Raw genomic sequence first — 21,463 nt, 5'->3', positions numbered from 1 at the left:
AGGATGTATATTCTGCTGCCTTGGCGGGAATGCTCTGAAGATACCAATTAAATCCATTTGATCTAGTGTGTCATTTAATGCTGCCATCCCCTTATTGATTATCTGTCTGGAAAATTTGTCCATTGGTGTCAATGGGTATTTTAAGTCCCCTACTATTACTGTATTTCTGTCAATCTCCCCCTTATATCCATCAATATTTACTTTACCTATACTTTACATATTTAGGTGCTCCTAGTTGGGTGCATAAATGTTTACAAGGGTTATATCCTTTTTTTTGGATTGCTCCCTTTATCATTATGTAGTATTCTTTTTTCTTAGAATATCTAAGATTGATTTCTGAGTAAAATCAACCTTAGTATTGATTTTAAAAGCTATTTTGTGAGATATAAGTATTGCCACCCCATCTTCTCTTCCCTTTTCAGTTGCTTGGAATAACATTTTCCATCCCTTTACTTTCAGTCTGAGTGTATCTTTCTTTCTGTGGTGAGTCTCTTAAAGACAGCATATACATGGGTCCTGTTTTCTTATCCATTCAGCTGCCTTATGATTTTTATTGGAGCATTTAAGCCATTTATATTTTAAGTGATTATTGATAGGTTTATATTTATTGCCATTTTATCTCTTTAATCTATGTTCCTCTGGTGTTTCTTTTATTTCTTTTTCTCTTTCTTCTTCAGCTTCTTAAAGGAATCCCTTTAACATTTCTTATAATACTGGTTTGGTAGTAATAAACTCCTTTAGCTTTTCCTTGTCTGCAAAACTCTTTATTTCTCCTTTAATTTTAAATGCTAGCCTTACTGGGTAAAGTAGCCTTGGTTGTAGGTCCTTGTTTTTCATCACTTTGAATATTTTGTGCTGATCTCTTCTGTCCTGAAATGTTCCTGTTAAGAAATCAGCTTACAATCTTATGATATTGGAGCTCCCTTGTAGGTCACTGACTGCCTTTTCTCTTGTAGCTTTAGAGATTCACTTTTTGTGTTTAACTTTTGGCATTTTAATTATGGTGTGTCTTGGTGTGGGCCTCTTTGGGTCCATCTTGTTTGGGACTCTCTGTGCTTCCTAGGTTTGTATGTCTTTTTCTTTCACCAGGTTAGGGAAGTTTTCAGACATTATTTCTTCAAATAGATTCTTGATCCCTTGCTCTCTCTCTTCTTCTTCTGTTACCTCTTCACATGGATACCCTTCATATTGTCCCAAAGGTACCTTAAACTGTCCTCATTTTTTAGAAGTCTTTTTTCTTTGTACTGTTCTGATTGGGTGTTTTTTCCTACTTTGTCTTCCAAATTACTGATTCCACCCTCTGCTTCATCATCCTCTGCTTTATTTCTTCCAGTGTATTCTTTATTTCAGATATGGCATTTATTAATTTTTCTTAATATGTAGAGAGGAATGGAGGATAGAGAGATAGAAACATCAATGATGAGAGAGAATCATTGATTGGCTGCCTCTTGCACACCCCTTGCTGGGGATTGAGCCCATAACCCAGGCATTTGCCCTACTCAGGAATCTAACTGGTGACCTCTTGGTTCATGGGTTGACTCTCAGCCACTGAGTCACACTGGCTGAGCACATTCATTATTTCTGACTGGACTTTTTTATGGTTTCTATATCCTTTTACATGCTGTTGAGCATCCTTATAATCATTACTCTGAAGTCTATATCTGATAAATTGCTTACCTCTACTTCATTTAGCTCTTCTTTGGAGAATTCTCTTATTCCTTCATTTGCGGCCTGGTCTTTTGTCTCCCCGTTTTGTCTGCCTGTTTGCATTTGTTTCTATGTATTAGGTAGATCTGCTACACCTCCCAGTCTTGGTAGGGTGGCCTTATGTAGTAGGGGATCTGTGGGACCCAGTGGTGCAGTTGCCCTGAACATCAGGTCTTGGTACTCCAAGAGTGTCCCTTGTGTGCATTATCTTGGCCCTCCTGTTGTAATTGAGTCTTGATTGCTATTGGCCCATTCATGCATGGGCTCGACCCTTAGTCTGGCTGACAGTGAAGCTCAACCCCCAACACAGTGTGTAGGCTGCTATGCAGGGGCTGATCACATGAAATGGAATTTGCCTCAGCAGGTTTTGGTGCCTGCCAATATCTCCCTGTGGATATTCTGCTTATGAAACTTATTGGATCCTGCTCTGTTGTTGTCTGAAGCTGGCCACTGGGTGTATTGGTTCTGGGCCTCTTCATAGGGATGCTATTCTAGGACAATGTCAGAAACTCTCTGTGATTGGCCCTGAGCAACATGTTTGGAGCTATCAGTGATCCACAGCTTGTGGCTCCCTCTGCTGGGCCTGGGTGCATGTGGAAAGGACCAAGCTATGTACCAAGGTGTGCATTTACTAGCCCTGGGCCCAGGAGCAGGTCAGGCAAAGACTCAAAGCACTGAGGGATCTGCCTCTGCCTTCAGGCTGTCTTTTAGTCTCAGTCACTTAATGAGCCTCCAGCTGTAGTCTTCAGTAGGGAGTAAGCTCCACAGGGTGGGGCAAGAGGAATTCCAGTAGGTGGGGCAATTGCTTCTCCCCAGGCTAGTGCTGCATGGATGGGAAAGGCCTGAAAAGATGGCTTCTGCAGTATGAGGCAGTGACTCAGCACAGGGATCTTCGTGGCTGTCCCCTCAGCTCTCTCCCTAGTGCCACCAAACCCAGACTCTCCTCACACAGCTCTAGTCCACTCTGCCCTCCTTCTACCGGAGCCCCATGTGAATGGCTGCAAATGAAATTTTGAGCAGTAGCCCTTTAAGAGGGTGCCTGCATTTCCAGCTATCTCTCCCTGGCAGACTGAAACCCCGCTGCTTTTCACAGCCAGATGTTATGTGGGCACCATTCCCAGATTGCCTAGTTTGGGCGAACCCCCCAACAGATGAGCTATCCCTCCAGAACTTCAGCTGCTGCCTTGAGCCCCTGGCCAGCCCTCTTGTGCCTCCATGCTTCCTACCAGTCTTTACGTGGCATCCTCTTCTTTTATTTTTTTAAAAATATTTTTTTTATTGGTTTCAGAGAGGAAGGGGGAGAGAGAGAATGAGAGAGAACCATTGATCGGCTACCTCCTGCATGCCCCACACTAGGGATTGAGCCCACAACCTTATGCCCCAATTGGGAATTGAACCATGACCTCCTGGTTCATAGGTCAACGCTCAACCACAGCCAGGCTGGCTGGGCTGTGACTTCCATTTATAAGGCTTCTCTCCAGCTAGTTTTCAGTTGGTTATTCAGGATGATTTTTCTGTATTTTAGTTGTAAATCCAGTTTGGTCCTGGGAGAAGGTCCATTTAGCTTCCACCTAATCTGCCACCATCTTGGAATCTGGATCTGTTCATATCTGATAGAGAAGTGTTAAAGTCTCCAATATAATAGTCAATTAATCTATTTTTCCTTGCACTTCTATCAGTTTTGGCCTCAAATATTTCAATGCTCTATTCTTAGGTACAGGAACATTAAGGATTTTGTGTCTTCTTGGGTAATGACCCCTTTATTATTATGTAATGCCCTTCTTTATTTCTGATAACTTTTCTTGTTTTTAAGTTTGTTCTGTCTGAAATTAATATTGATAACCTGTTTCTTTTGATTAGTGTTAGCACAGTATATTTTTCTTCATCCATATACGTTTATTCTGTATGTGTCTTTATATTTAAAGTGGGTTTCTTGTAGACAACATATACTTGGGACTTGCTTTTGATCCATTCTGAAAATCTCTGTCTTTTAATTGGTGCAGTCAGATTGTTGACATTAAAATTGATGACAGATACAGTTGGATTAATATCTAACATTCGTTATGATTTTCTATTTGTTCTTGTTCCTATTTTTGTTTTCTGCTCCTTTCTGTCTTTTGTGTTTTTAATTATTTTATGTGATTCCATTTTCTCTTTTTTCTTATGTTAAAGTTTTCGTAGTGGCTGCCCTAGAGTTTGCAATATATATTTACAACTAATCTAAATCCACTTTCAAATAACACAATGCCATTTCATAGGTAGTGTGAATATTTTGTAACAAAGTAATTCTAATTCCTTCCTTCTATCCCTTCCATCATTGCTGTGATTGATTTCACTTTTTTTAAAAAAATTAAATCTTTATTGTTCAGATTACATTTGTTCCTCTTTTTTTTCCCATAACTCCCCTTCTCCCAGTTCCCGCCCCACCCTCCGCCCTCACTCCCCACCCACTGTCCTCATCCATAGGTGCACGATTTTTGTCCAGTGTCTTCCCGCATCTCCCATTCCCCTTTCCCCCCCAAGAATAGTCAGTCCATTCCCTTTCTATGTCCCTGATTCATTGTAATCACCAGTTCATTCTGTACATCAGATTATTTATTCACTTGATTCTTAGATTCACTTGTTGATAGATGCATGTTTATTGTTCACAATTTGTATCTTTACCTTTTTCTTCTTCTTCCTCTTCTTAAAGAATACCTTTCAGCATTTCGTATAATACTGGTTTGGTGGTGATGAACTCCTTTAGCTTTTCCTTATCTGTGAAGCTCTTTATCTGACCTTCAATTCTGAATGATAGCTTTGCTGGATAAAGTAATCTTGGTTGTAGGTTCTTGGTATTCAGTACTTTGAATATTTCTTGCCATTGCCTTCTGGCCTGCAAAGTTTCTGTTGAGAAATCAGCTGACAGTCGTATGGGTATTCCCTTGTAGGTAATTGAGTTTCTTTCTCTTGCTGCTTTTAAGATTCTCTCTTTGTCTTTTGCTCTTGGCATTTTAATGATGATGTGTCTTGGTGTGGTCCTCTTTGGATTCCTTTTGTTTGGGGTTCTCTTCGCTTCTTGGACCTGTAAGTCCATTTCTTTCACCAGGTGGGGGAAGTTTTCTGTCATTATTTCTTCAAATAGGTTTTCAGTATCTTGCTGTCTCTCATCTTCTGGCACCCCTATTATTCTGATATTAGTACGCTTGAAGCTGTCCCAGAGGCTCCTTACACTATCTTCGTATTTTCGGATTCTTTTTTCATTTTGCTTTTCTGGTTGGGTGTTTTTTGCTTCTTTGCATTTCAAATCTTTGACTTGATTCTTGCGCTCCTCTGGTCTGCTATTGGGTATAATATTCTTTATTTCAGTCAGTGTATGCTTAATTTCTAGTTTCTTTATCGTAGCATCGAGGGTCTCATTAGTTTTCGTGAGGCTCTCAACAAGTTTATTGCAAGCCCTCAAAATTGCGTTTTTTAGCTCCATTTCCTCCATTTCTGTCATGTTTTTTTGTCTCCGCATTTTTTATGCCTTCTTGGTGCATCCCCTTGTGGTCTTTGTGCGCAGTCTTGTTGTAGTTAAGCCTTGATTGTTGTAGTTAATACTAGAGGGATTTGACCACCAGGCTGACTGGCTGTGAGAATCAGCTGTGTGGAAAACTTCTTTCCTCTGGGGAGGTGCTAATCTAGCCTTTGCCTGAGGTGATCTGGCAAATGGCTCTGCGCAGGGCTTGGGCGGGGCGGTTCGCACGGGATCAACAGGGCAGGCGGAGGGAGCAGTTATGGCTGCTCTCAGTTCCGTCCCCAGGGGCTCTGCCTCTCCGAGTCCCGGCAACCGCTGCAAACCTCGGAGAGAAAGCTGCCCTCAGGTTCCAACTGATGCTGGATAATCCCGCTTCTCCCGTCTGAGTCTGAGTCCCTAGAGACTCACCCGGATCTGGAGCTCAGAGTCTGAGACTCCCTCCTGATTGAAAACGACAACCGCGCCCTCAGCCACCAGCCCGCTTTCATGCGCACCTCCGCACCTTTAAATTCTCCACACTGCGCCTCCTCTGAGCCTCGGTATGCGTTGTCTTTCCTTCTAGTTGAAGAGTCTCTCCTCAGCCAGCCTTCCTGTGGTTCTGGGTGATGTCCGTTCCGTCTTTTAGTTGTATTTTTGAAATGGTTGTTTGCGGCAGCAGTCTCCGGTGTTTACCTATGCCGCCATCTTGGTCTCCTCTCTAAAACTCTGATTTCACTTTTGTATAATTATACGTAAGCATATAATAGGGTGTCCCAAAAATGTATACACAGTTTGAATAATTATAAAGGCAGTGTTTATTAAAATACATTTTCAAAATGTAATAGAATCTGCAGACATTGTGTCTTTACATTTTTTGGGACACCCTTTATGCTTATATCATGTATATATATAAGCATACATGATCACACCCCTAACTGCCTCTGCCTGCTGGCCTGATTGCCCCTAACTGCCTCCCCCCCGCTGTACTGGTCACCCCTAAGTGCCTCCCCTGCTGGCCTGGTCGCTTCTAACCACCTCTGCCTGCCGGCCTGGTTGCCCCTCACTGGCCCGCCCCTCCCCCCCCACCCCCGCTGGCCTGGTCGACCCACGCAGCCTGCTGTTTGGTTGACCGGTTGTTTTGGTCGTCATGGTCACTGCCTTTTTATATATATAGATAACTTTATGCCAGTTATTGAACTCGCCCATGTTCATTGTTCTCCTCTATACTATGTGTTCCTGTAATAGTTGCTGATAAATGATTATTATAATAATTAAGGCTATCTGGATTCTATGATTAATTGTTCTTAGATTCATATTATGTGTAAATAGATAAACCCTTTTTGTAAGGATTACATACTTATAAAAGTTATTAAATTTAGAGTATGGAAATCATCAAAATTTTGTTTAAGATGAAGATTCAAATTGGGACCTAAATTGCTAAAATATTCTTCTCTTACCCCATTTAAACTCCCATTTGAAAGCTGGTATTACTGTTTTATGGTGAGAGGAGGGGAGAGAAAAATAAGAAAAAGAATTGCCTAATACAGTGTTCATCTTATGTGGGCCAGTATAATCTAGTTGAAAACCTATCATATTTAACAGTTTCTTCAGGAAAATGTATTCTGAGTTCCAAGTAGCTAATTTGTAAGCAAACTATTGGAACAAAGTCTATTTTTAAATTGAATATTTTTTTCAAAATGCAGCAGATATTATTTTTGGTGGGTTTTCCATGAATTCTTAAACACATTTCATTAATGCATGCCTGTAAGATTTTATTAATGTAATTAACTAGTGATCATTTAAATCATCTACTTCAAAATTTTCCTCATTCATTTAGGGCACAGATTTTTTTCAAATGGTCTATTTAGTTAAGATTCCTAAAATGTTCAAAGATATGGCTTTACAATCAGTAGTCACTGGTACAGAAAAGTTAGGCAGCTTATTTTGTGAGAAAAAATTTCCTTAGTAATATCCAGCTCCTATTCTAGAGAGTTCAGTAACTATGGATTTAAGAAATAATTTTTTTTTGTGGGAATAAATTTTTAACAGAAGTTATCAGTTAGTTTTTATCTTCCAAGACCATAGGATTCTGTTTTGAGTTGTTTCTAGAAGCCAAGGGGCTAAAGAAGAATGGAAAGTGCTGATAAAACCAGGTTAATTCAAAGACAGTATGACATTCAGAATTTGATTATGTTTTCATAAGTCTGTTTATCTATTTTAATAATTATTGAAATTCTCCATGGAATATCATCATTCTTGAAGAAGCAAAAGCAAACAGGATGGTTAATAATCTCGAAAAAGGAATATAAGTAGCTAACTATTCTTTATATAAGAAATTATAGTCTAAAAATAAGTTGTTCAGAGAGAAAAGAGTAGGTCCCATTCTGGTTTTTAAAAACAAAAGAAAACCATAAAAATATCTATGGGAATGGGTAATGACTGAGGATTTTGGCTTTTTCAGCAAATTTTTTTGTTTGCAGAATATAAGATTTTGTTTGAAAAAAATTCATGGCACTCTTTGAGGCAAAAGATTGCCCACATACTGCTGTTTTGGTTGCTCTGTTGCCAGATGAAGTGAACTAGCAATTATCAACTTTTCTCCTGCTTTTCTTTTTTTATATGATCAATTTTTGTACCTGTAATTTGTAAATATATATTGTAAATATGTAGAAAAAGATCTGGCCACATAAACATTACATTTAACAGTAGTATGCTACCTGTGGAAGGTGAGGGGTAGAACAGAATAAAGTAGAACTTTCAGTTTTTTCTCTATGTACTTCTGTACTTGAGCTTAAAAAAAAAAAAAGGAATTGTTTGTTCTTTTCAGCACTTAAAATTGGAAAGGGAAAAAGTGGTATAGGAAAATAAATTATTATTATTTTTAATCCTCACCTGAAGATATGTTTTTATTGATTCTAGAGAAGAGGAAGGGAGAGGGAGAGAGAGAGAAAGAAACATTGATCGGGTGCCTCCCATACGCGCCGGATCAAGGATCGAAACTTGCAACCTGGGTATGTGCCCTGACTGGAAATCGAACCTGCAACCCTTCAGTGCACCGGTCGATGCTCCAACTAACTGAGCCACACCAGCCAGGGTGGAGCATAAATTATTTTAAAAATTATTTAATACTGTTGAAATCCTTATGTTTTATGGCAGATTTTTAAAAAGCAGAGATGTAGAACTAATGGTGGAAACAAAGATTGTATTATGTTTTAATGTACAGTATGATCTTTAGAAATATTGAAGTGTTTTATATTACCCGTTGACTGAATTATCGATGGAAACTACTCTTTAGAGTCCTTGTAGTACAGAATATTATTTGTGGCTCAATAGTTTTGAGTATTTTAGAATGCTCCTTGCATATAAGTATCTTTAGTCAGTGTAGTTATAAAGTATGCTCATTTTCATCTTCTGTAGTTGTATTTAATTTCCTTTAACCACAAAGATTAGGGGAAATGAACCCCTCTCAATTGTCCCAATCCCAAAGTGGTCTCTGTTCTCTCTCTTAGGGATTTTTTTCTATATTTTGATGGCACTATTAAGATAGAATGATGCAAAGGTGAAATGTTAGTAGTTTATTAATAACCAACTAATTAATAATATAATTGGTAACTTATTAATTATATTAATAAGGATTAAAAATTCTTATTTCCCTGTTTCATTTTTCTCATTTAGCTTATTCCATAAGTCAACTAAATTTTGCGGGGAAATCAACTTTTCCCTTACCTTTAGAATTTTTCTTTTTCTCTTTGTCATATATATTTTTTGTTATGTATAGTTTATTGAGTACTTATTAACTGTCAGGCACTAGGGATAGAGAACAAGTTAGGCCAAATTCCTGCCCCAATGCAGTTTACATCCTAGTGGTGGTTACAGAAAATGAACACATAAAGAAATAATGAATTTCAGATAATGCTAAGAAAGGAGTAATGTGTGGCCCTAACATATATCTACTTGGGCACGATTACAACTTGATGACTACATTCTAAAAGGTGTAAATATTTAAAAGTTATGAATTAAGATAAATTCTTGATGTAATCTTAGTTTCCACTCTTCATCCTGAGTTCCCTGAAGCCTGCATTCTCAAGACCCTGAGGCTAAAAGAGCTGCTCTCTTCTCTGGCCAGCCTTTCCACTTTCTAGTCTGATTAAGTAGCATGGATTTGTTGGGGCAGGGCAGGAATGATTGGGTGGTACCTAGATCCATTTTCAATTTCTGTAGTTGGATTTAATTTCCTTTAACTACAAACATTAGGGGCAATCCTGTCAAGTCCCCAGGAATCTGATACAGAGAAGTTCACCTCTTCAGTTCCTTGCTCTTCTAGACTTCTAAGTTCTTCCCCATATTGCACTACCCAAGAGAGAGGAGAGAGGGGATGCAGGTATCTGGGAAACCAGTGTAGGCAATCACTTTGGTGGGTTTCGGGCAGCCAACTTTAACTGGTTAAAGTTTTTATAAGTAGTCACTCTTTCTAGGACTTCTTGGGCATAAGTTGTGGTAGTTTTCTCCTTTCTCTGCATATACATACAGGGGCACTCTCAGTTCTTCATCCTTTGACTTGGGGACCTCCTTCAGCTAGCACTTCTCTCTTATAATTCCCATTTGTGTAATTGCTTACTGAACTTTCAAACTTTCTTACAAGGTTGAAAGGGGAAAAAAAGCCTTAGTCTTAGTGATTGTGGCAGAGGCTTTTCTTGCCCAGGTAAAGGGAGATACTGGACTGAGAATGAAGGTGACCATAGACTACTCTTTTACATGCCTCTTTGACTCTCCCTATCCTACTACCTCTGAATCCTCCTAGTCCCCAACTCTATTTGTTTTAATTTGTAAATTTGTTTAATTTGGTAAACCAAATTGGTATTCCTTGGAATACCTACATCTGAAAAGTAACTTCCAAATGAAAATGAACATTTTCCAAAGACTTTTTGTAAGATTTTAAGTAGCAATGACTAATTTTCCAATCCTAAAAAAGCCCACCCAAATAAACAACTCCCCCCCACGCCAAAACATAAAAAGGAAAACTATCTACAATCTTGTACATTTCAATACTAGCTTAAAAGTTATATTGTATTTTTCTCTGAACAGGTGTGAAAGTTGTGTGGATTTACTATTTGTGAGAGGAGCTGGAAACTGTCCTGAGTGTGGCATTCCTCTTAGAAAGAGCAATTTTAGGGTACAACTCTTTGAAGATCCTACTGTTGACAAGGAGGTTGAGATTCGGAAAAAAGTGCTAAAAATGTAAGTATTATTGCTTGAATGATCCATTCCACAAAGAGGATTTTAAAAATAATTATTTCAGTAATTGATATCATTATTTCCAGATAGAAATGTGGACAGTTTGGCAAGTATAAATTTATCTATGTATTTGTTCAACAAACATTAAGTTTTTAGAGAACTCAGAAATATTAATTATCTAGCCTTTATTAGAGAAGAGTAGATCCTCTTGATTGATGGCTTCACAATTCATTTATTTGCTATTTTTACATTAATTTAGTTAACAAATACATATATTGAGTACCTACTATGTGCAAACACTGCATTATATATATTAGGCTCTAAGTATGGAATGAGTAAGACAGGTACTCTCAAAAGCATGGTAGCATAGGGTAGCATAGAGGTAGACAATTTAAAATAGGTAAACAAAAAATAGGATTATAAATAGAGATAAATGCTGTGAAGTTAATGACTGAGTGTTGATGTGGGTCAGTGATGTCATATAAGGCCTGAGGGGGTAACATTTAAGTTGAGATCTGAAGGCCATTAGAAGAAATCATATGTTAGCTATAATTTATTTTGATATATAGAATGTCCCCAAAAATATATACACACTTTGAATGATTATAAAGTCAGTGTTTATTAACATACAGTTCATTTTCAAAATTTAAAAGAATCTACATAAATGAATAATTTTTTTTGTCAATGCCTGTTTTCAAACTGATGACCGTTCTGGTTCAGGCACGGCTGATAATATGAAGCAATGAAATCACAAACATCAAGAATCATTTCCTTTGGTATTAGTGTGCTCTCAATTCATCAACTTTTGCCAGTTTTGTACTGTAAACATTATCTTTTATGTATCCCTATGAAAAAGGCTACTGGATAAATTTTCTTTGTTCAAAGCTTAGTCTAGCAGCTTCACCCATTATTTCAAATCAGTTAAATCGGAAAAGGAGTGAAAATTAAATGAGTTATCCACTATTAAAATTTGTATACATTTTTGGGGGGACACAGGCTGTCCCCCCAAAATATATACACACTGAATAATTATAAAGGCAGGGTTTGTACTTAAACTGTGTTTTCAAAGTTCCAGTAGCATTTTAGGATGAATTTTCTTTGTTGAAAGCTTTGGCTGAAAAGAAAGAAACATCAATTGAGCTATCAGCTGTTAAAGTGTGTGTACATGTTTTTGGGACACCCTGTATATTTCTGTATGTGTGTGTATACCTATATATTCTTTTTCATTTATAATTTATTTTTTACTTAATAGCTTTGATTTCATTTTATCTGTCTTGTTACAAGCTACCTTATTGTTTTGGAAGTTTAAAGAGTTAATATACATTTAATCTATTATTGTTTTATTTTATTTATTTTGGTTGAAATATTTATATACTTCAACCTTGGTCACCAGTGTTTTAGCAGCATCTTTCTAGGCACCTAACCAGTTTTTCTTAATCAATGCCCCAAGCTGCTCTTTTATTATTTGAATTACTTCTAGGAAATAGTCTCTCTTAGATTCTTGTTTCTTCTTCTTCTTATCATTAATGCCTATGGTTTTCCAATTCTTCAGAGGTATATTAAATATTTACAAAATTCCTCAGACTATAACTGTCATGAAAAATTGGACTGTATTTTTTTAATTAATTTTTAGCTTTCTGGAAATTAACAAATCTATAAGAAGTAAGCAGTATCATGATTTCCAATGATAGACTTGTTTTAAGCTCATTTTCCATTTTTTCAGGGTTCAAGTTTCTTTTTCTTTCTTGTGTAAGAAGGATTTTGTGTTATACCACTCTCTCCTGATTCTACTTCTCTGTAGTCATACTAATATACTAGTAAGAACAACATTCTTGGTCTAGTCACAAACCTGGTTACAAGAAAACAGTGTTTTATATAGTAAACAATCTTTTTCTATGTATCATGTATGAATTATGTAAGAATAAACAAACTAGATAATATTGAAAGCAAGTGATATGTTAATTTTTTTTTCTCTTATAGATACAATAAAAGAGAAGAAGACTTTCCTAGTCTAAGAGAATATAATGATTTCTTGGAAGAAGTAGAAGAAATTGGTTAGTTTTTAATGCTTATACTTTTTGTGTCCTAATGTGTGCAATTATCTTTTGGATGCCAAGGAGAACATTTCAAAACTCTAACAAGTTTTATTGTGATACCTGATGTTTACCTAATTATTCCCTGTTGCACTTAATCATGTTTGTTATGTGAAGGCATACTTAAGTAAAGGATATATTTAAGTAATAAATATTTTATCTTAGGAAAAATATGATGAATACCACTTTTTACCTGGGAAAGAAGGCTGTATTTGTACATATCATCTATATGTTGGTGATGTATTAGAGTAAACAAAAGGAAAGAATATTCAGATGAAAAAGAATAGGATTTCAAATAACTATGTACATGGTGACTAAAGCCATATGTTGTTTATCATTTATGCTTCTGTGATACAGTAGTTTCAAAACACTTTGAAGTAGTTGACTATTGAAGTGGAATTCTTTTATTTAGTATTATTCTAGAATCAGAGGTTAAGGTAATCTTAGCGCCTTTTATTTCCATTGTGATTCGTTAAAAAGATGTTTTCATTAAAAAAAAGTATTGTTTCTGTTTTCTTAAGATTTCAGAGATGTTAAAAAGTCTGTACGTAGTTGTATATCAGTTAAAAATTAATGTGGAGGAACCAAGGTGGTAGCATAGGTAAATGCCTGTACTTGCTGCCTCCTACAACCACATCAAAATTACAACTAAAATACAGAACAACTATCATCCAGAACTGTGGGAAAGCTGGCTGGGTGGAAGTACTGCAACTAGAGAGGTAAAGAAAGCACACTGAACTGGTAGGAGGTGTGGACGTGTGGAAGAGGCTGGTCTGGCACCCGGGTGTGCCGCTTTTTTAATTGGGAGGGAGATCGCCTCTTTGGAGGTTGCCTAGAGGAGCAAGGAGCCCCAGCCCCACACCAGACCCCCAGCCCAGGGTTCTAGAACTGGGGAAAGAAGTCTGCAGTAAGAACTACTGACTGTGAAAACCAGTGCATATTGGGGCTGAGTGACACACAGGCTGCTAGAGAACCAACTGCTCCTCTTAAAAGGCCGGCACCTCGAACTGAATTTACAAGCTCCTGCTTGCTCTGAGCTCTAGTGCCAGGTGAGGCTCTGGGTGACCCAGACAGATACGGAGAGAAACTGGACTGTCTAGCATCGGGACAGGAATGTGGGGTCAGCTTTCTTACAGATGGCGGTGCTCACAGCAGTCATTGTCCCCGTGCTGAGACCTCTCCAGTGCAGTGCTGACTGGCAGACATTTCTGTTCGCTCTGCCCTGGAGATTCCCTGAGACCCCGCCCCACCCAATCTACAACTCCCCCGCCCCCCAAAGCTGTCTGCAGCGGCTTTTGCATATGAATGGCCTGTCCTTTCTCAGGCTAAAAATCTGTCAAACAAGCTGCAGCTGGGTCAGGGAGCCCCAAAGCTATCAATAAAAGGCCCATGGCTGGCACCAGCAACAGCCTGCCTTGCTTCATAGCTGGACCTCGTCTGGGCACTTCCAAACCTGATACAAAGAGGAGGAATCTGCAGATCTCTCTGTAGCTCCTGCTGGGTGGCCCCAGGCAGTGGCTGACCTTGCATCTCCTTGGAGATCCAAGAGCCAGTGTACCCAGTGGTCAGTGTGAGACCATACCAGATTACAACTCTTTACATCCATAAGTGACACACTAAAGGGGCAGACTCAGTGAGCACCAAAGCCCCACTGAAGCAAGTCCTGCCCCATAAGGGTGTCTCCTACACAGCAGCTTTCCCTCTGTAGTTGCCGCTGGTCCCCACAGCCAATTGGCCTGGAGGTCAATTTCTCCCATTGATACCAACAGAAATCAAGGCTCAACTACTAAGACTGTGCACACAGCCCACAAAGGGGTGCACCTAGAGTGTCCACCTCAGGTGATTGGGGAGGCAGAGCTACTGGGCCCTATAGGACAACTACTACATAAGGCTACTCTGTCAACTCATAGAGACTTAGCAGCTACCCAATACATAGAAACAAACACAGGGAAGCAGCCAAAATGCGGAGACAAAGAAACAGGTCACAAATGAAAGAAATGGAAAAAGCCAACTACTGGATATAGAGTTCAAAACCACAGTTATAAGGTTACTCAAGAATCTTCTAGAAACCTCCAAGGAACTTAGTGAGACCTTCAAGGATCTTAGTGAGACTGACAAAAAAATGGAAAAGGACCTGTCAGAAATTAAGCATATACTGACTGAAATAAAGAATAATATATAGGGATTTAACAGTGGACTAGAGGACAGGCCATTCATATGCAAAAGCCGCTGCAGACAGCTTTGGGGGGCGGGGGAGTTGTAGATTGGGTGGGGCGGGGTCTCAGGGACCCAAGAATCAAGTCAATGATTTGAAATACAAGGAAGCAAAAAACACCCAACCAGCAGAGCAAAAAGAAAAAAGAATCCAAAAATATGAAGATAGTGTAAGGAGCCTCTGGGACAACTTCAAAGATACCAACATTCGAATTATGGGGGTGCCAGAAGAAGAGAGAGAGCAAGATATTAAAAACCTATTTGAAGAAATAATGACAGAAAATTTCCCCTACCTGGTGAAAGAAATAGAGTTACAAGTCCAGGAAGCGCAGAGAACCCCAAACAAGAGGAATCCAAAGAGGACCACACCAAGACACATCATAATTAAAATGCCAAGGGCAAAAGACAAAGAGAGAATCTTAAAAGCAGCAAGAAAAAAAAGGTTAGTTACCTACAAGGGAGTACTCATATGACCTCTCAGCTGATTTCTCAATAGAAACTATGCAGGCCAGAAGGAAGTGGCAAGAAATATTCAAAATGATGAATAGCAAGAACCTACAACCAGGATTACTCTACCCAGCAAAGCTGTCATTTAGAATTGAAGGTCAGATAAAGAGCTTCACAGACAAGAAAAAGCTAAAGGAGTTCATCACCACCAAACCAGGATTATATGAAATGCTGAAGGGTATTCTTTAAGAAGAGAAAGAAGAAGAAAAAGGTAAAGATAAAAAATGATGAACAACGAAGTGACAATAAATACATATCTATCAACAAATGAATCTAAAAATCAAATGAATAAAAAATCTGATGAACAGAATAAACTGGTGAATGGAATAGAATCAGGGGCATGGAAATGGAACAGACTGATGATTCTCAGAGGGAAGGTGGTGTGGGGGTGTGCTGGAAGCGATTAGACAAAGATCTTTCAGTGGTTCTCAACCTTCTGGCCCTTTAAATACAGTTCCTCATGTTGTGACCCCCAACCATAAAATTATTTTTGTTTCTACTTCATAACTGTAATTTTGCTACTGTTATGAATCGTAATGTAAATATCTGATATGCAGGATGGTCTTAGGCGATCCCTGTGAAAGGGTCATTCGACCCCCAAAGGGTTCGCGACCCACAGGTTGAGAACCGCTGTCTTACATGCATGTATGCAGTACCTATGGACACAGACAATAGGTGGCAAGGGCCTGGGATGGGGTGGGAACCGGGTGGTGAGGAGCTATGGGGGAAAAAAAGAGGGACATCTGTAATAATCTCAACAATAAAGATTAAAAAAAATTAATGTTTTTAAAGTTGCAATAATTATCATTATTCATTACAGGCTTAGAAATGATATAAAAAATCATGGACTATAAAATGAGACTAAGAGAATTAAACAATCATCTTTTAAATTTTTCTCTCAAACCTGATAGCCAGGCTATACTCACTTCATTTCTTTTTCTTTCTTTTTTTAAAAAAAATATATTTTATTAATTTTTTTTACAGAGAGGAAGGGAGAGGGATAGAGAGTTAGAAACATCGATGAGAGAGAAACATCAACCGGCTGCCTCCTGCACACCTCCTGCTGGGGATGTGCCCGCAACCAAGGTACATGCCCTTGACCATAATCGAACCTGGGACCTTTCAGTCCGCAGGCCAATGCTCTATCCACTGAGCCAAACCAGTTAGGGCAACTTCATTTCTTATTTAAAATATGATGATAATAAAATTAATTATTCTTAAGAAGGCTTATATATGGTAAAGTTTTAGAAAATTTAAATTCCTGAGGGATGGAGTATTCTAATTCCTTTAATTTCTTTTACTAACTGAGAAAAACCCAGAAAATCTTTTTATTTCCACTGTTTTCTGAAACTTTTCTGAAATATCTAAGTTCATTTGTTAGTCTTAGCAAATAGTATGTACAGAACATAATTTAGGCTTTTTCTGGGATATCTTAGTGCTTTGGAACCATTGCTTTTTCATTGTAATTGTTCACTGTGCTTTGAATGTTATCTTAGCAACTATGAATATCTATGGATTTTAGCTGAAGAGATGGTGGAATTTGGAAAGCCAAGGCAAAGTAGAAAAGTTAAGATAAGACTTAGATGATAAACCAAAGAGAAATCTTTAAGAACTGGGCAAGTATGCAGATATATAGAAATCTGGCTATACACAAAAATATTAAGTCTAGGACAAAAAGTCTGGTCAGGTAATAAAGAGAAAGGATACCATAGATGTCACAGAGCAAGTTGAATATATGGTCACAATTCCAACCAGGCAGGCAGGATAGCTAAAAGAAACTGATGGATAAATAAGGTAGGGAAGAAGAGATCTTGATTCTGGAACAAGATTCTGGTTGACACAGAACTTGGCTGGAGATCCTGGACGGAACTTGGCTAGAGGTCCTGGCTAGAGAACCTGGCTAGGCTGCTGATCAATTGAACGCTGCCTCCGTCCACACCTTTGGGAACCCCTGGACCTGCTGGGGCTGGACCCCAACACTCATGCTGAGCCACCACCGTACATGGGGCTCTGGGCTCTGGGCTCCATGCTCAGGAGGAGTTCACAGCCCCCAGTGTGAGTGGGAACTGTTAGGGATTTTCTGGGAGAGTTGAGCCAGAAGGTTATTATCAGGTTTGGGCAAGAGGGATCCCAGTGTATTTCTGAACAAGAGTTTGAAAGACTCCTGAGGGTCTGAGCAGCCCCAGGGAGGGGTGCAGGCCTGAGGCCAAGAGGCTGGGCCAGAGGGCAGGATTGAGCATTTCAAAATCTCACTCCAGGTACCCAAGAGGGTGGCGCCAGCCCTGCCTTGAGCAGACTGTTGCCCCTCTTTACTGCCACCTAGAGGGAACTCTGAAGACAACCTACCTGCCTGGGATGTCTTGGTATTTTGGGAAATTCGTCAACAAAGAAGCCCCTGATGCTGCTCTGGGAAGATGTCCCCAGGGAACTACCATGCCACACCTTCTTCACTTCCTGCCAACTGAAGCTTTACTCCCAGCCAGCGCCTCTGTCCCTGTCACCACTTCCCTGTGGACCTGCTGGTGCTCCTTAGGGCCTCTGAGCACATGCCGGGGGCTGTGACATGGTTTACTCCTTGGAATCACTTATTGACACACTTCTCCACTAGCATGTAACCTCTTTGAGGGCAGGGATGGTGATGCCACTATTTAGACATCTCTGTGCCCAAGTTGGTACTGGTGGCCAGTAGGTGATGAGTAAATGCTCCCTGAATGAACAGACACATGCATTTCCTGCTCTACAGATTCCTGTTCAAACTTCTTTTTGTATTTTATTTTGTTAAACCAACTGCCACTTGTGATAAGCTATCTTGCAACTCCTCCCTATGCCCCTAAGGGGGGAACTCTTGACCCCAGCTAGGCCAGTCAAGCTCAATCTGTTTGTTGGCAATTTTAATCTTCAGTGAGGAACATGGGAACAGAAAATATTCCACGGGGGCCCTTGAGGAGGTTGTCCTGAGGCCACCTGGCGTGTCCTTTCTGAGGCCTGGTTGGTCAGAGTTGTCTTTGGTCTCTGAGTGCTACAGGCTGAATGTTTGTGTGCTCCCAAAATGTATATGCTGAAACCTGCTCCCCAGTATGATGGTGTTTGAAGGTGAGCTCTTTGGGGGAGGGGGGTTAGGTCTTGAGGGTGAAGCCTTCATGAGTGGGATTAGTGCCCATAGAAGAGAAACTCAGGAGCCTTCCCTCACCCCCTGTACCGTGTGAGGACACATCAAGAAGATGGCTCTCTATGAACCAAGAAGTGGGCTCTCACCAGACACTAAATCTGCTGGTCCTTGATCTTGGACTTCCAGCTTCCAGAACTGGGAGAAATAAATATCTGTTGATTATAAGCCTCCTAAAAAAAAAAAAAAAAAAAAAAAAAAAGATTCTGGTTGAGACATAGTTTTTTTAAAAAATATATATATATTGCTATGAGATGAATTAGTGTGAAAATATGAACAACCTGGGGCTCATAGGTAAAATGAGGTTCATGTCCACAAGTGGGAGTAAGGATTGTCAGGCAAGAGCAAATCTGGATATTAGGACTACATAATACGCAATCCTTTCTTTACCAGAGAAGGAAACTGTGGCTCAGAGCATTTAATTTGAAAATGATTTTATTATGTGTATATTTATGAAGGACTACCTTCATTTGTAGTATGTTGAAGTTCTCTTATTCAGCAGCCTTCATGCAATTGACTCATTGGAGTAACTGACATTTCCCAGTTCTTCCATAAAATGTACTGACTGATGCCCAAAGCATAATGAATAAAGGCTGAATTCTGAAGGTGTCCTCAAATACACCTCTGTACTTCTCTCACCAGTTCATATACACTTAGAGTTGGATGCATTGGCATTCAAACCTTATGCCAGTGGTACTTGTTATGGTAATTTAATTAAGTAGTTTATATAAGGTTGGGAAAAAATTGCAAAACTCCATAAGGATTCTGCTTCTCAAGTTCTTGGCCCACTTTTAGAAAAACAGAAACTGAACAATATAGACGACAGATATGGTTTGTCCAAGATATTCCAATTAAAGACTACATCTTGGCTTATGTAATTAAGTTAGAAAACCACTGTACACTTACTATATATGTTTTAAGTTTGTGTTTAGGAGTATGTATGTTTCCTTCCTTTAACAGGTCTTTAAAAATAATCAACTATTAATCATGATTATGTTGGGTAAAGAGCAGTTCTATTGTATTTGAAAATATTGATGAAGTTTGGAACCTAGTCTCATAGACTTATAGTTTATTTTCTGAACTTCAGTTCAGTTTTGCAAATATTAACTGTTTTATGTGAATTGCTTCACTTGCTGGGGTCATATGATTTTTTGCCTTCAGTAAATTCAGACTCTAAAGGGGGAGATAATTATGTAAACTAATGACTATAATTTAATGTGAAAGTAGTGTAAGAATTTATAAAGTGTTATGGAATACAGATAACAGAACAATTCAGCATTTAGGAAATACAGCTATAGTTTGATCTTAAAAGATGAATAGGAGTTTACCAGGTAGAAAGGGGATGGAAGAACCTTTATAGCAAAAAACAAAGTCATGGAGATACAGGGTGTTGAGCATATTGGAGAATAAGCATGTAATCTGCTATGGGTAGCTAGAGCTGGTTGGTGAATGACTAGAAACGAGTCTTGAAAAACAGACTAGGCTGTCAGCTAAGCTGTCAGGGTAAGAATTTATTCTTTGACCAATAGTGAGCCAATGGGACAGTGTTGTAGTGGTATGGAATAATGACAGGTGCTACTCAGGCTTGGTAACCATTTTTAAAAGATCATTCCAATAATTTGGATGAGAAATCATCAGAACTTGGAGTCGATAGCAGGGATGATAGATAAAGGGGGTGTTTTAGAGATAGAATATCCAAGTGACTAATTTGACATAAGAATGAGCAGGAAGGGTGAATTAGAATAATCTGACCTTGAGCAGTTGTATGGTATTCATCAGGAAAATAAAAGCTGGAGAACAGGCAGTATTTCTTTTTGTTTCATTTTGTTGGGTGGAAAGAATAGAAATGAAGGAAAGACTAGTTTAGCCTTTTTGGGTGTGGCTCCACCATTAGTTGTGTGTTGTTCTGATTGTAGTATACATAAACTTCCTTTAAATATCTTGTTTCAATAGCTGTTTACATTGTGTTTTATTTTGCTTTCAAAGGTGATTAGATAGGCCGGCTGGTGTGGCTCTGTGGTTGAGCATAGACCCCCTCCCTCCACCTCCCATCCCCAACTAAAAGATCACGTGGTTTGATTCCTCCTCAGGGCACTTGCTGAGCTACAGGCTTGATCCTCATTAGGGGGTATGCAGGAGGCAGCCGATCTATAATGTTTCTCTCTCATCCATGTTTCTATCTCTTTATCCCTTTCCCTTCCTCTCTCTAAAAATCACTAAAAACATATTTAGAAAAAGATGATTAGTTAGATGTTTGATATATCTGTATTGGCTATCTCTGTTAATCAAAAGTATAAAATGTTAATTTTTAATTGAATTTATTGGGGTGACATTGATTAATAAAATTATATAGGTTTCAAGTATACCATTCTATAATACATCATCTGTATATTGTATTGTTTGTTCACCACCCAAAGTCAAGTCTCCTTTTGTCACCATTTATCCCTCCTTTACCCTTTTCTACCTCCCTTTCCTTCTGGTAATCACCATATTTAAAATGTTTATAGGAACTTCTAAGTGCCAGATTGAGTTGTGTTTATATTACTCATATAATAATTTTTATAACTCTAAGAGAGATAGACTTTTTATCCCTATTTTATATATGGAGACAAGGTAGAGAGAGCTTAAGTATTGTGCCCAAGGTCACATTGCTAGTAAATAATAGTACCAAATTTTAAACGTAAGTTTTTCTGACTCTCAGAGACCATGAAAGTGCTTGGTAGTGTTTGAGAGTAGTTAATAGTTTGAGTCTAAAACATTGGTTGCTGATTGGTGGAATAGTGGGAAATAGGAGAAAAAAAAGTATAGGTTGTGGCCATATTTTGAAGGCTCTTATGTTTGAATTTGATCTTATAAGTAGAAGTGTTTCCTTGAAGATACTTAGGCCTAGAGTGACTAATAGAGTTGTTAGTGTGGCTAAGGAATCAGTGTTTGAGGATTTATAAATGGGGGATTGGTCATTTTGTTATGTAAATTTCATTGTGAAGAAAAAATGTTAAATATTAGAATTTGAATAATTGTGTAAAATTACAATGTAAGGGCACACATGAAGATGAACTTGCT

General features: G+C 38.7%; 1 protein-coding gene across 1 annotated transcript in view; it reads left to right on the top strand.

The window, feature by feature from the left end:
• Positions 1-21,463, top strand: part of MNAT1 (MNAT1 component of CDK activating kinase) — a 200,029-nt gene that overhangs the window by 57,997 nt on the left and 120,569 nt on the right. Inside the window, exons 2-3 of the mRNA XM_070418867.1 lie at positions 10,271-10,423; positions 12,401-12,474. Coding sequence (XP_070274968.1) covers positions 10,271-10,423; positions 12,401-12,474 — 227 coding nt within the window. The remainder of the gene's footprint in view (positions 1-10,270; positions 10,424-12,400; positions 12,475-21,463) is intronic.

Source organism: Myotis yumanensis, unplaced genomic scaffold, assembly GCF_028538775.1.
Source record: "Myotis yumanensis isolate MYYU_CA2020_CCGP unplaced genomic scaffold, mMyoYum1.0.hap1 SCAF_1, whole genome shotgun sequence".
Lineage (NCBI taxonomy): Eukaryota > Metazoa > Chordata > Mammalia > Chiroptera > Vespertilionidae > Myotis > Myotis yumanensis.
This window is presented reverse-complemented; position numbering and strand designations above follow the sequence as displayed.